This window comes from Leuresthes tenuis, unplaced genomic scaffold (genome assembly GCF_036924035.1).
Source record: "Leuresthes tenuis unplaced genomic scaffold, fLeuTen1.0.hap1 SCAF_15, whole genome shotgun sequence".
Lineage (NCBI taxonomy): Eukaryota > Metazoa > Chordata > Actinopteri > Atheriniformes > Atherinopsidae > Leuresthes > Leuresthes tenuis.
Window position 1 is genome coordinate 27,464,030 of NW_027325369.1, and position 13,520 is coordinate 27,477,549.

The following is a 13,520-nucleotide window of genomic DNA, read 5'->3' on the forward strand; positions in this document are numbered from 1 at the left end:
GTTGTTTCATATTTATCTAAAGATTATTTGCAATTTATGGTGCTTATGCAAGGATTTCCCTCATATGAACAACCTAAAAATGCTTCCAAACCCTCTAAATATGAAAGCGATACAGCAGAGATGTTTGTTTTTAACTTTAGAATTGTTTCGAAGGCACAAAAAAAACTTGGTGGGTATAAGAAAAGGCTGGGGTTGGAATGAAAGAACAAGAGCTTTCTTCTTATTGGGACAATTATATATATGTAGCTACAAATATAAAAAGGTGGGGTTTTTTTTCCCCGGTATGGTGTAACTGCTGTGTGAAAACAGAGTGAAGGCTGAAAGTGAAATCTAATTTCAAGTAGCTCAAAGATCTCATTATGAAAAACCAGAGCACTGTGGACTGGTTTTCTGCTGCATTCCACTCGCCTCAGAAGTCGGAACTTGGAGCTGGGAATGATGACACACCCATGTTGACTGTCTTCCAGTTTCAAGCCGAAAAAACAGTATGATTTGCTCTCTGACCAACTGTTATTGTATTGCTGTTGTACGTACATAAACTGAGTGGATTACCCACTTCAGATAGGGAGTGAGTCGCTGCCTGTGGAGGAGTTTAAGTGTCTCGCGGTCTTGTTCCTGAGTGGGTGCAGAATGGAGCGGGAGATTGACAGGTGGATTGGGGCAGGTTATACCGGTCTGTTATGATGAAGACAGAGCTAAGCCCAAAGGCGAAGCTGTCAGTTTAACAGTCGGTCTACGTTCCAGCTCTCACCTACTGTGTAAAGTGACCAAAAGAATGAGACTGCACATACAAGCAGCTGAAATTAGGGTGTCTGGACTCTCTTTTGGGATTGGGTGGGGAGCTTAGGGTGGATTTATTTCTCTTCAGCATCAAAAGAGCCAGTTGAGGTGCTTTGAGCTTCTGGTTAGGATGCCTTGACTTCTCCCAAGGGGGGTGTTTCAGAAATGTCCAACTATGAGGAGGCCTCAGGGCAGACCAAGGACTTGCTGGAGAGATGATATCTCTCGGCTGTCTTGGCAACACCTCGCTGTCCCTCCAGACGGGCTGCAGGAGGAGGCTGGGGCGAGGGAGATTTGGGAATCTCTACTGAGGCTGACTGTTACCCCTGCAACCCCATCCTGGGTAAGAAGAAAATGGATGGATGAATGGAAGATGATAACAGCGCATTACACTGCATTTTGTTCTTATTAACATTGTGGCAATGTGTTCACTGATTTTGGACTGTACTTTGTGTACATCTGATTTAATTGGACACAATTTAACATGCAGTTTGTTACTGCAGATGTCACCATTGTTTATATATAAGACAGCCATGTTGGAAATGCCAGTATCTGAGTTCAGATGAGGTTTTATAACCAAAAACTCTGTTTTTTTTCATTTGAGAAAATGTCAATGTTGCTTTCTCATTATTTTATGGCGGAGATGTACTAACAGCAATATAGAGCAGAAAAACTCAATTTGCAACACTCTCACTGGGAAATAAAATGTGCTATCAGTAAGAACATAATTATATCAGTACATCTTTACATGGCAAATAGATTTGGCTGCTGTTGTAAGCTTTAAAATATCAGATGGGGAACCTTTAAGCACGTAACTATGGCAAATTTTCCGCCGCTTCTGTTCAGTGCTAGTACACAACGACAGTACACTGTTTAGTTTTTATGGTAATGTGACCTGTTAATGTAGCGCATAAAGTCTGGTGTTATACGTCACTTAATGGACTGTCCAATTTCACATAAATGAAAAATTATGGGTGTTGTTGGTATGTCTGAAGAAGTCTTCAGGAACATAAAAGTGAACTATGTCTAAGATTAGTCTGATGATAAAACATAGTAATGAACACTAATGAAATTGTCCTGGAATTTTACTTCAAGGCCAAAGATGAAACTATTCTTCTCCCCCCTTTTACCCCATCTTTATTTTCCACCCCTCTTTTGCCACTTTTCTTTAGCTTCTTTCCTTTCATTCATTCTTTTGCTACTCTTCCTTCCTTTAATCCTCTGTGTTTTTCCCTCTCAGTCCTCCTCCCTCCTGCTCTGTCGGCTTCTCTCTGTCTCCCACCCTCTGTCCTCCCTAGCTGAAATAATGAGAATGTACCAGGGAGCTGCGTGGTGACGGACCGATCGATGATCCTTGCTCCAGCAAGCAGAGACAGGAGAGAAAGAGGGAGGGGAAGAGAAATGGGAGAAGGAGAGAGATGAGGATAAAAACCTGCAGATAGTCGAGAGCAGAGAAAAATGGAGCAGCATGATTCTGCTTTTTAGAATTGCGAGATGCATCACAGTTTGAGGGAGAGATCATTTCCAAAGCCAGCCTGCTGCATTAATTGGATTCCATTTTTAAAGCAGTCTGGTGAAGTGATATGCTTTATAATTCAAAGTCCTTGAAGCATTTAACTTTGATTAATTTCACCTTCATTGTTTACCTGTGGAAAATAAGGTTTGAACAGGTTTGATAAATATCTGATAACAAGCATGTTGTCATGTTTAAAAAGCCTTAAATGCTGCAACTTAACCTGCCTGCCTTCAAACCAAACTTCTCACATCCAGTGTTATTAGACATTTCTTTTGAAACGCCAAAAACATCACACCAAGTTGAAAAGAGTCTCATCCAGTCCGAACAGCTTTGATTCCACTTTCAAAACTAATCAATCTTAAATGCTCTCAGGGCCCATGCTCGACGTGACAGCTGATCCATTAAAACTGAGCGATCTCATGTGTAGATCATCGCCGTTAGACAAAGCTGCAATAATTGATCTTTTTGTGAGCTGGAGGCATCATAACAAGCTGAAAACACATCATCTGACATACAGTAACTTAAGAAGAAAATTCTTCCTGAGGACATTCACTTTTCCACATATTGCTTGTGTTTCCTTGACCACAAAACAAGGCAGATGAAGGTCCTAGACCACAGGCATTAGTGCATTAGTGGTCCTTTCATGTTAGGAGATCGGTGGTTTGAGTTATTGTGCTACTTTCCTCTCACTCATGACTTCTTAGTTTTCCACTGCACATTCACCATCACCAACTTATATGCATGCATTGCAATTCCTGTGACTGCAGGTGAATGCTGCCCAACAGAAAACAACGGACAAAGGATACATTTAATCTCAAAATTAAAAACAATCAGTTGTAACATTACTACTGTGTATGTACTGCATTATCTAATTTTTTGTTAGGCTGAGCTTCACTGTGTTGATTTTATGTATTCATTCATATTTTGTGCAAATAAAAAAAGGAATAAGTGAAACCAGCAAACGAAAGGTATTTTGTGCAGTCACTGGTCTCAAATTTGTTGTTTTTTTTCTCTAGTGCAACTAAAGGGTTTGTGTGAGTGCAACTTTTAAACAAAATAAAGAAGTCTTTCAAGGCAACGATGCCAACATAAAGTTTATTTTGTTTTGGTATAGAGATTATCTTGAGATTTAAAATCTCTATGAATGTTCGGGCCAACATAGGCAGCAGCTCAGGTCAGCAGCAATAAAACGAAGCGCACACTGTTGACAAAATTAGATACAGTATACATGTCGATATGAGGACTGCACAACATATGGAAAATTGATAAGTGTCAGTGGGTGTAAATCTTCAGGTCAAGGTTGCCCAAGTACTCTTACAAAGTCATATTGTAGTCGTGAGTAAGGCTTGCAGAGAAAGCTTCTTTTTAAAAATGCCTCATTATGCTGATTCAATGCACTTGTCACAGGTATTTAGATGAATATGCTCAGACATGTTAATGAAGGTGTTACGGTCCTCTGCAGGTCTCCAGCACTGCCACCCTGGAGGGTAAAGGCCAGCTGAAGTTCACATCTGGCAAATGGAGCCCCCACCACAACTGCAGCCAGCTCGCCACAGCAAATGATACGGCCATTCGAGGCTGGGACCTTCGCACTATGAGGTGAGATCAGTTACATGAGGCTCAATACTCCAATAAATTCTAATACATGCAGGTTTATTATATATTTCAAGGTCCTTTCTGTAAAACCTGATATGGATACTTTAATTGTCTCTTATTTAAGGGACAGACAGATTTTTCTATATTTTTTTTTTAAAATACCTCTCCTTCTGTTTCTGTATTGACCATTTCCCTGGAAACTTGAGGAAGTGCGCTCTGTTTAAGAAACCCACATCTTCACATTAACACTGTGCTACCAGGAAAAAGAACTTAAAAGCAGTGCTTTTTTCGTTTTTTTTTTTTTTTTGCACGCTTTGCCGCTTTATATTATGTGTTTTTTTTACATGGCAAATTTCCACATGCACCTGACTTAAAGCCAGTTGGATGTTTGAACAGACTGCATCATAATCTGACAGAAGTGAGTCATGTGAGAGTCGTGTAAGTCAAACTGTCAGAGATTAACGGTTTCAGTGGGTGTTTACACGTCATTACAAGACATTTCAGTGCAGTGCACAGAAGTATGTGTTTAATTGGACTCATGCTGAGTGAGTTTTGCAACAACATTCCTTCTAATCCTTCTAATTTTTTTCTAGTTTATGAGTTTGCTTATTTAAAAATAAAATATGTTCGATTCTTTCACTGTAAAGCCTTGGAAGAATTAGATTTGTCTTCACCATAATGCAGAAGGGCTTTGTGGTATTTGCTCTTATCACATCTACCTGCTAAACAAATTTTCTGTATTCACATATGATTAGTCACCGTTTGACTGAACAGGCACAAATCCGGAGCCAGACATCCCTATGTTCTCATTACTGGTGTCTTGATAAACTTTCTGCTTGTTCCCAGTGGAAACACGCATGTAAATCTTAGCTGTAATGTATCGGCAGCATATTGAATGATGAGTTTACCACAAGAAATAATAAATCTTGAAAATAAATGGGGAAGAAAAAGGAAATACACACAGAAATAAATTACAAAACATGCTGTAAAAGAATAATGAAAGGCTTTCTCAATTATTTTCAAATTTTTACATGTTTTGTTTAAATTTCACTATTTTTTTGGAGACATTCATTTATTTCAGTCCCTTTATTTTTCCTTATCCTTTCCCTTTTCCCTTCTTTCTATACATCCTTGTTTTTGTTTGTTCCATTTAGTGTTTCCTTTTCCTCCGTGTGAGTTTTCTGCTTTCCTGTATGAGATGTCTAATTAATTTACTCACATCACCTTATCTCATCGTCGTTCCACCATCATGGAACCATAAACGAGAACAGCTTAGACTGAGAGTGCCTTGTGTGTGGGGATGGAAGTACCAGGCGACCTTCCTGAGAGGAACGCAGTGGTCCAGAAGGAGCATAAGCCTGTATGACAGAGTTGACTGTAAATAGCTGGCTGCAGACCCAGAAGTCACTCCGTAGGCAGCATTAGTAAGTTGAATTAGATTCAGACAGCCATGGGTAGCCAGTAGAGGTCAATGAGTAGTGGAGTGACATGTGTCCTTTTTGGTTGATCAGACACCAGACCCACCGCCGTGTTCAGGACCGTCTGCAGGGCTTTCACTGTGCGTGCTGGGAAACCTGCGAGAAAAGCATTGCAGTCGTCAAGATGAAAGACAACTGTGGCCTGTACCTGCCGTTAGTTTGCATACTGATTCGGATATGAACTCACATTTCTTATGTTGTAAGGTGCAAAGTGACACCAACACCTTATTTTGGGATTCATATAGGATTTGGGGTTGTGGCCCATATCCTCAAGATTATACCCATTCCTAATTACCAGCTTCTTCACTGGAAGCAAAATGTACCTTAGGCTCATGATATCTAAGTATTAATTCTAAGAACGAAAGATTTGAACAAACACAACTTGAAGGCTCCCCCTACCTCTCTGCTGTGCTTCAGCTCCGCCTCCAAAGGCCTTCTCACCAGAAGAGGCTGTGCATGTGCACACAAACTATCAAACAAAACTAAGAATGGCTGTGACTAACACCAGAGACTTCTCCTGGCTCTGATTGGTTTTCTCTCAGACAGGATGGAATCTAACAAATCACACCTGAGGGAACCAGAGGAGGCTGCAGTTTTTACGGCAGGTCTCATGTGTTAGTGATACTTTTCTTTTTTTCTTTTTTACAATCAAGTTCTTCTGTCTGGCATAATATTATCTGTGAAAACACCAGGACAGCAGGAGTGTCATTGAAATACTTGAGGCATTTTGCTTCAGTCTGACATTTGTTCGTGACTTGAAGGGAGTGTGTTTTTTCCTATTCAGCACATGATGAAGTAGGAGCAGCAGAACACTAATGTTCCTGCTTGACATGGAGCATGTGTACTACCACACATTAACCTTGTGACTACAGGTTATCAGCAGTCCACCTTACAACCTCTAGCTGTGTGTGTGTGTGTGTGTGCATAGATTACATTTTATGTGTATGTGTTTTGTTTGTGTTTCTGAGCTTCTTGATGAGGGAGGTCAGGATGTGTGTACGTGTGGGCTGTGCTAGAGGAATAATAATCACCCCGCTATTGATCGCCATGATAACTGCAAAGTGCTGAAGAGATTGAGAAGGGTGCTGTGTGAGGCAGAGAGAGGGACAGGGAAAGTGAGAACATATTCACAAGATGTGTATCACAGGGCCAGATAAGATAGTTGAATTATTGATATCACTCTCCGTCAGCTCCATAACAAATTAAAGAGTTCCTGCACGCCCCGTTTTGGCCTTTCTCCTCCCGTTGGGCTATTTTGAAAGATGCAACAGAGGTGATTTAGCCATCGGCACAAAGGAAGGAGAGGGCGGCAGTACAAGGTTTGTACACATATATTTAGTGTACTAAAAACACACAATTATTTTTATTTTAATGAAGGACATCTGTAACCAATAGAATGACGAATGTGTTGAGATTTTTCATCGGTATCTAAATAGTCTCACACACACAGTAAAAATCTGCTTTCTCCACATTTAAATGATTTAAATTTGAAAAAATAATTTTGTTCTTTAAAACCTGTGATGTATTATTATTTTTTTAGCTGGATTATCCAAACTAAAAACTCAATTTTTAAATGGTTTCTCCATCTCATCAAATTTAAGTACTCTTGGCACTTTTCTTATGGTTTATTCTTGTGTTGCCTCCAATCTTTTATACTGTAAAAAAACTATCTGAGGACAAAATAAGTCTAACAGATTGTACTCGATTCCTTTTGTAGATGCAATGAGTAACCCGCTGTTTTGATTCAGTTCTAACTAAATTTAACTGAATAAAAGACACAAAAAGGACAGATGTGGAGTGTAGGCAGGCCAGTCAAGCACACACAAACTCTGTGTCTATGTGTCTACGAAGCCACGCTGATGACAGTCGTGCAGAACGAGGTCTGACATTATCCTGTTAAAATAACCAAAAAAGATGTCACCTTGATGGCAGCTTACGTCTCTCCGTCATGGACACTGATGCAGCCCCATACCATCACAGACGCTGGCTTTTGCACCTTTCTCTGATAACGGGATGGATGGTCTTTCTCATATTTGGCACATAGAATCAGACTTCAGTTTTTCTCAAAAGCAGCTGAAACGTGAACTCATCTGACCACAGTACACGTGTCTGCTGTCTTTCTGAGATGAGGTTGTGTCCTGAGAACTCGGCCGTGTTTCTGCACAGAGTTGATATATAGCTTCCTACAGTTTCAGGTTACATGTCTGGAGGCAGAAGTGGACTGTGTTGAGTGAAAATGGTTTTCTAAGGTACTCCTGAGCCCCTGTGGCTATATTGATTGCGGTGGCATGATGATTACTCATGCAGTGCTGCCTGAGGGCTTGAAGGTCATCCAACAGTGGTTTCCTTGCATGGCCTTTACACACTGAGATTCTGACAATATTCTGCTCTGTCTGTGTTGAACGATCAAAGTTCTTTGTATTCTTGAAGAGAGAAATATTCTATTGGAACTTACTGATAATTGTCTGACTGTATTAGGCAAAAATCAGTTAGTGACAACCCATTCCTACTCGAAAAGACTAAGCCTTTGGTGAATGCTCCTTTTATACCTAATCCTGACACCCACACCTGTCACCAATCTTCCAGAATGCTGTTACTGTAGACTTTATAAACCGTTCTTTTTGAGTTTCTTGCTGCATTATATTCTAGATTTGTTTCTATTTTCTAATTGAAAACAATGACAATTCGGACTTGTCTGTTGAATAAAGATTCAAACAAATTTCCACATTAAATTCTTTATTGCGCCTTTGAAAATTTCCCAACATTTCTGAAAATGGGGTTTGTATGTGGAAGTTGTTGTCTTTAGATTTATTGCATGTTAATACTGAGCACATCGGAATGTCAGTGCGGAAACAATATATGATGCAACCTTTATATTAATTAGTTATTCTTGTTGCCATCCAGCTACAATGCTGTTGAATGAAGTGTTGATAATAAATGGAAACAGAAGTCTCCTAACCTGCATGTTCACAAGTATGATGACAAAGAAAGACAGGAGCAACGGCAACAATCTGCGTTCACACTAATGCTCCAAAAGCTGGTTTAAGGATTTAATTGTCTCTTTTTTTTTTTTTTGCCTGTTTCATTTCAATTTGTGAAATGACAATAACTGATGACTCCTTTTCTAATCTTAAATGTCTGGTCAAATGTAGTTCTAGCCTCTGAAATGCAGTGGTGTGCTACTTTTCCTTTCGTCTCCTCATTTTCATGCTAATACGTTTAAAAGTTAATCAGTTTAAGAATCAATATCATAATCCAAAGTTTACCTTAAAATGGTTTAATCTAGAATGTTGAGAGTAAGTAAATCTTCAAACACTCAAGTAGCTTCAGGTTATATTTGGGTTCTGAATAATACGTCTGTGGTTTCTTGCCATTTGTCCATTGGAGAGATTAACTGATTAAATCTGTGGAGCCCTCTTGACTCCCTCAGTCCAACATTTAAGACGGACAGACAGCAACCTAAAGCAGTGCTCTTTGTATGTTCGGTGAGCGAATGTGTACTTGCATGCACGTTCGTGCGCAAGTGTGAAGTGGTCGCAAGTGGAAAGCTTGCAAGTGTGAATGATCGGTGTTTGTCTGTTTGAGTGAGTGGCTTGTTAGTGACAGCTGTGCATGCCAGTATTTGCTCTTTGTTGTGTGTACCCTTCTGCTTGTGTGTGTCTGGTGTTGTGTGGCCATACATAAATAGTGCCTGCTTGTCCGTTTGTAAGTCTGTATGATTTTTGTGTGTGCCCAGTTGGTGAGGCACCTGTGTGATGGCAGGCTCTCAGCACGCTCCACTGCCTCCTCAGATGACCTTTGAGGTGTCCCCTCACACCTGCAAACAATAAAAAGCATACAGAACACACTCACAAACACACTCCTCTCTCTCCTTGTCACTCCAGCACACAGAGTCGTGTGGCTTGTCAACTCCTCTGCCAGCTAAAACCCTGCTGGCATGCTCTGAAATCAGCACAGACAGCGCAACCCAGCAGCAGTAGACGCCTTTAGTTAGTTATCTAACACCCTGGAGAGAAGGACGGGATTCACAGCAACCCCGTCTTGCAGACACACACACAAGAACAAAGATAACACTCCTTATAAAACATATATGGATCCTGTTCTACTTTGTCCTGATGTAATATGCAGCATTATGTAAATTATAGAATATATCGCTGTAATACCGGGGACAGAGAGTGGTGTTTAATGGAAAATCCTGACACATTTTCACTTTTTCTCAGCCCGTTGGCTTAGTGTACTTTTTCTTTTACGATATTCAGAGACTGATCCCTGTTGTGTAGAGCAGCTGTTGTTGTTTTTTTTTTTGTTAAGGTCTATTTCATTTATGTATTTTTCAAGTCCTTTTTAAATGATCCCACAAGCCATTAGAATGTAGTTGTCATCATTTTAAAAAGTTACCATAGAGCATATGGATATGAGTAAAAATATTTCAAAGAAATGTGTATATTTTCATGTTTTAAAAAAACAAAACGTGGTTATTGTGACAAATCTCTTCTAGTCTTGACTACCATGAGGGGTACCACAAGGCTCTATTCGAGGACAAGTTTTGTTCACACATCATATTAACAATTTAAAGTGGTGAACACTGGAAATTTCTCCTCAGACTCCCAAATATATCCCAAATATATAGCGATATCTTTACATTTTATGTTGCCTTTAACAATCATTGTGAACACGCTATAGTACTCAAAAGCTCATTTAGACCTTGTTTGTGAAGACAGCTCCAATTTCTCAGGGCACTCAAACTTTTTATGATGCTCGTGTTAAAAATAGTGTTTCAGCTCTAATTTAATCTTTTGGAGATTAGCTTCGATCCATTAGCAGTGACAGAAACGTAGGCTTAACTTTTCCATGCCGCTACAATAACAATTCTGAAAGTTATTTCATGATGCCTTTATAGAAAAAAGATGAGTAAATGTGTTTTCTGTTAGTTGGTAAGGAACCAACTGTGTGCCATTCCTGACACACCAGGGTTCTTTGAGTCATTGAATAATGTTAGGCTAGCTAACTGGTAGCATTAGCCATTAGGCACATGGTTCTCTATTTGTGTATGTGTGCCATAGAGATGTATGTCACCGGTGTGTACTTTCTCCATATCTCCCTGAATTCCCTCTTGGACCCACAGTCCACAGTGAGGGGTGAGGCACACACACACACAGACACACACTGAGCCGTGTAATAGCTGTCAGGCCTGCAGCCATACTATGCACTGCAGGATGCATACTGAAAAGCAGCGCAGTGTTGCAGTAAAGCATGGATTCTCTACACCGTTCCTCTCTGTGTGTGAGACACAGAGACAATAAGCTCAATGAGCAGAAAACAGGGCGAGATGATTGATGGTTGTGCTGTTTGTTCCTTTACAGTCCGGGTTAAAAGCCAACTGTCTGTTGGTGGAAAGACGACAACTTGACACCATTAAAAGTCCTCATCCAGTCAGAAAACGCAGAGTACTGATCAGACATTGAGCTGCCTGGGTAAAAACAACCTTTTCATGCTGCAGCCTGCTGTAATGACAGGGTACCCAAGATAAACCATTATACAAAAGCGGTCTCTATCGTATTTTTTTCAGATATTCAAATATAACTCTTTCATTCAAAATGTGTTCCCTGTTAAGAGTATCATATTTTGCATTTAAATGAGGCCATTATGCTAAAGACATCAGGGTTTTGTTGAAATTGTAGACTTCCATATGCTATTGTTGATTTGAAGGAGACCTTTTGAACTCTGCTACTGTCAAATCGATCATCTGTAACCTTTTCATGTGCTATAAGTCCCCTCTCCCCCTCAGGAGGCACAAACCTGACGTTATACTGTAACTCTCACGATCGTGTTGTCAAGACCTTATGCAGAACTTCAAAGAAAGAATGAAAATAAGCAAGAATACTTTCAGATCTGATTCACCTGCTGATGTTTTCATACTTTTGTAGAAGGTATAGAGTGCAAAGTTGCCACTTTTGATGCATGATTAGGATAAAATTGCCTCTAAACGCCAGCTGGTTGTTTTGATTTGTTTTTATCTAGTTTGAAATGATCAATGCTGATAAACATTTTTTATCAGCAGCCCCTTGCTGACTTTGCTCCACATACAGTTGCCTGCTGACTTTTCAGAATTTTTTTTTTCTTCTAAAGGGTCTTAAACATGCACTGGGCAGCTGCATGTATAACATGAATACAAGCTGAATTTGTTACTAAGGCTCAAGTCTTTACTCTCCGGTTGTTGCTCCATGACAGTCCTGCGTGTTTTTTACAGGAGGAGCAACAGTACAGCAGGTGCACCTGCTGTCATTCACAGCATTGAATGCTGCCGTTCTCTGAAATAACATGATACTTTTTCATGCTATGATTGACATCCAGTTTTCATCCTGGTTGTCAATCAGCATTTGTTGTGTCACATTGAAAAAAAAAAATCCCACAAATCAACAACTGCTGTGAAAAGAATAAGTAGTGTAGTAAAGTAAAATGTGTCATTCTTTGTGTGGTTGTATTTTACAATCCTACGATGTACCATTGTCATAAAAACCCACGGCTCACCTGGGATTTTCTCAGGCCATAAACCAGGTGATTTTTCCCTGTTCAGTGACACAAATACTGAGGAAAAAACAAACAAACTGGTAATTGACAGCTCCATATTAAGACGCATGTCGTTAGAAACGCTATCGACCATTGTCAAATGCATTATTACGGCCAGTGGGGTCAACGTGGAATTCTGTTTAAAATGGCTGGCGAAGAGCAAACATAGATACAACAATATTATTATTCATCTCAGCAATAATGATACCATTCATGATCACTATGTAACATTTCTAAAACAATGTCTTCGTCCATCCCAAATCTGACATGTTTAGCTACATTTCATCCTTCAGCCTAAGGTTTGTGCTCTCATGTCGAAATGTATGGACAAATTCAAAGCGAACTTTCAGCAGAACCAGGGTCTTCCTGTGAACCACCACTTCTTCAACTTGTTTGCTTTCTCTTTAAAGTGCACTGATGTCACTTAAACTGACGCTATACAAGTAAACTGAATTCAAAACTGAATTGATTTAACCAATTACTGATCTTATGCTGTCCTTGGAAGTTAAGCAAACAACTGCATGATGGTAAGCTAATTAGCCAAACAAGATTTGCAGATAAGCACAGATAAGCTTGTTGTTTTATCACTTTTTTCAGATATTTGCTTTTTGTTTTTTAAGTTTAACCTTAAGTTAGGCTTAAGTTAACCAACAGTTAAAGGGTTTGTGTGCTTCTCTCATCACAACAATTACAGACATCACTATATGGAAAAATCAAAAGCTTGACAAACCTGCTGTGCTTTGTTAGTGTTGCTAAGCCATGATTTGATATTCTTGTTGTGCCTACAAGTGCTTAAATCAGAAAATGAAGCATAGGGTATGTAGCTTCTTTCTGGAAGTTTACACTTAGTTGAGACGATTTCTTTTCTCTTGTCAAATCTTCTTCATATTAACCATCATGATCTCCCCAGTCATTTATATATGCTGCTTGATGTAATGATCCCTTACTTTCATGCATGGGCAGACTCATCCCCCCTCTTCCTCCTACCCTCTACCTGCCTGCCCACCCTCCTCCCATCTGTCTTTCTCTCCTAGCTCCGTCTCAAAGCCGGGCTTTAATTTTGATCAGCGATGAAATGATTGCTCTCCTCTTTCAATTTTTCTTTTCTCCCCCTCCCCTCCCTGAGCAGTTGTCATAGAAACAGAGGAGTGTGTGCGCAGGACAGGATGTGTGTGTTACTGCGAGCGTTGTGTTCCAGTCGATCCCCTCAGCAGAGAGATTTATCATCCAGACTAAGTTCGGAGGGTGTGAGAGAAATGTGTGCATCCCAGCCAACCTTTGTTGCTTCTTCTTACACTCTTTTATCTTCTTCTGTATTTACACACAGAAATAGTATTTGAGGATGTGCGTTTCCCCAGTTTTATGTTTTTATCTGCGTGCGACCAACAGTGTAATAGGTCCCCTGTCCCCTCATCAGCCCCCCATCACACACACTCTAGCTGGCTGGATGACTTTAGATTGAGTGCGTTTGGTGGCTTAGGCCGACCACAACTCTAATCCTCTGCACTCAAACAAACATAAACACACACTTGCACACATACATGGAGTCCCAGGTCCCTCTACTATTAGCTGAGGCTGAG

General features: G+C 40.0%; 2 protein-coding genes across 2 annotated transcripts in view; both read left to right on the forward strand.

Moving 5' to 3' along the window:
* Nucleotides 1-13,520, forward strand: part of adi1 (acireductone dioxygenase 1) — a 331,967-nt gene that overhangs the window by 71,659 nt on the left and 246,788 nt on the right. The gene's annotated exons all lie outside the window — the stretch shown is intronic.
* Nucleotides 1-13,520, forward strand: part of eipr1 (EARP complex and GARP complex interacting protein 1) — a 67,547-nt gene that overhangs the window by 33,383 nt on the left and 20,644 nt on the right. Inside the window, exon 6 of the mRNA XM_072365705.1 lies at nucleotides 3,759-3,895. Within this exon, the coding sequence (XP_072221806.1) occupies nucleotides 3,759-3,895 (137 nt within the window). The remainder of the gene's footprint in view (nucleotides 1-3,758; nucleotides 3,896-13,520) is intronic.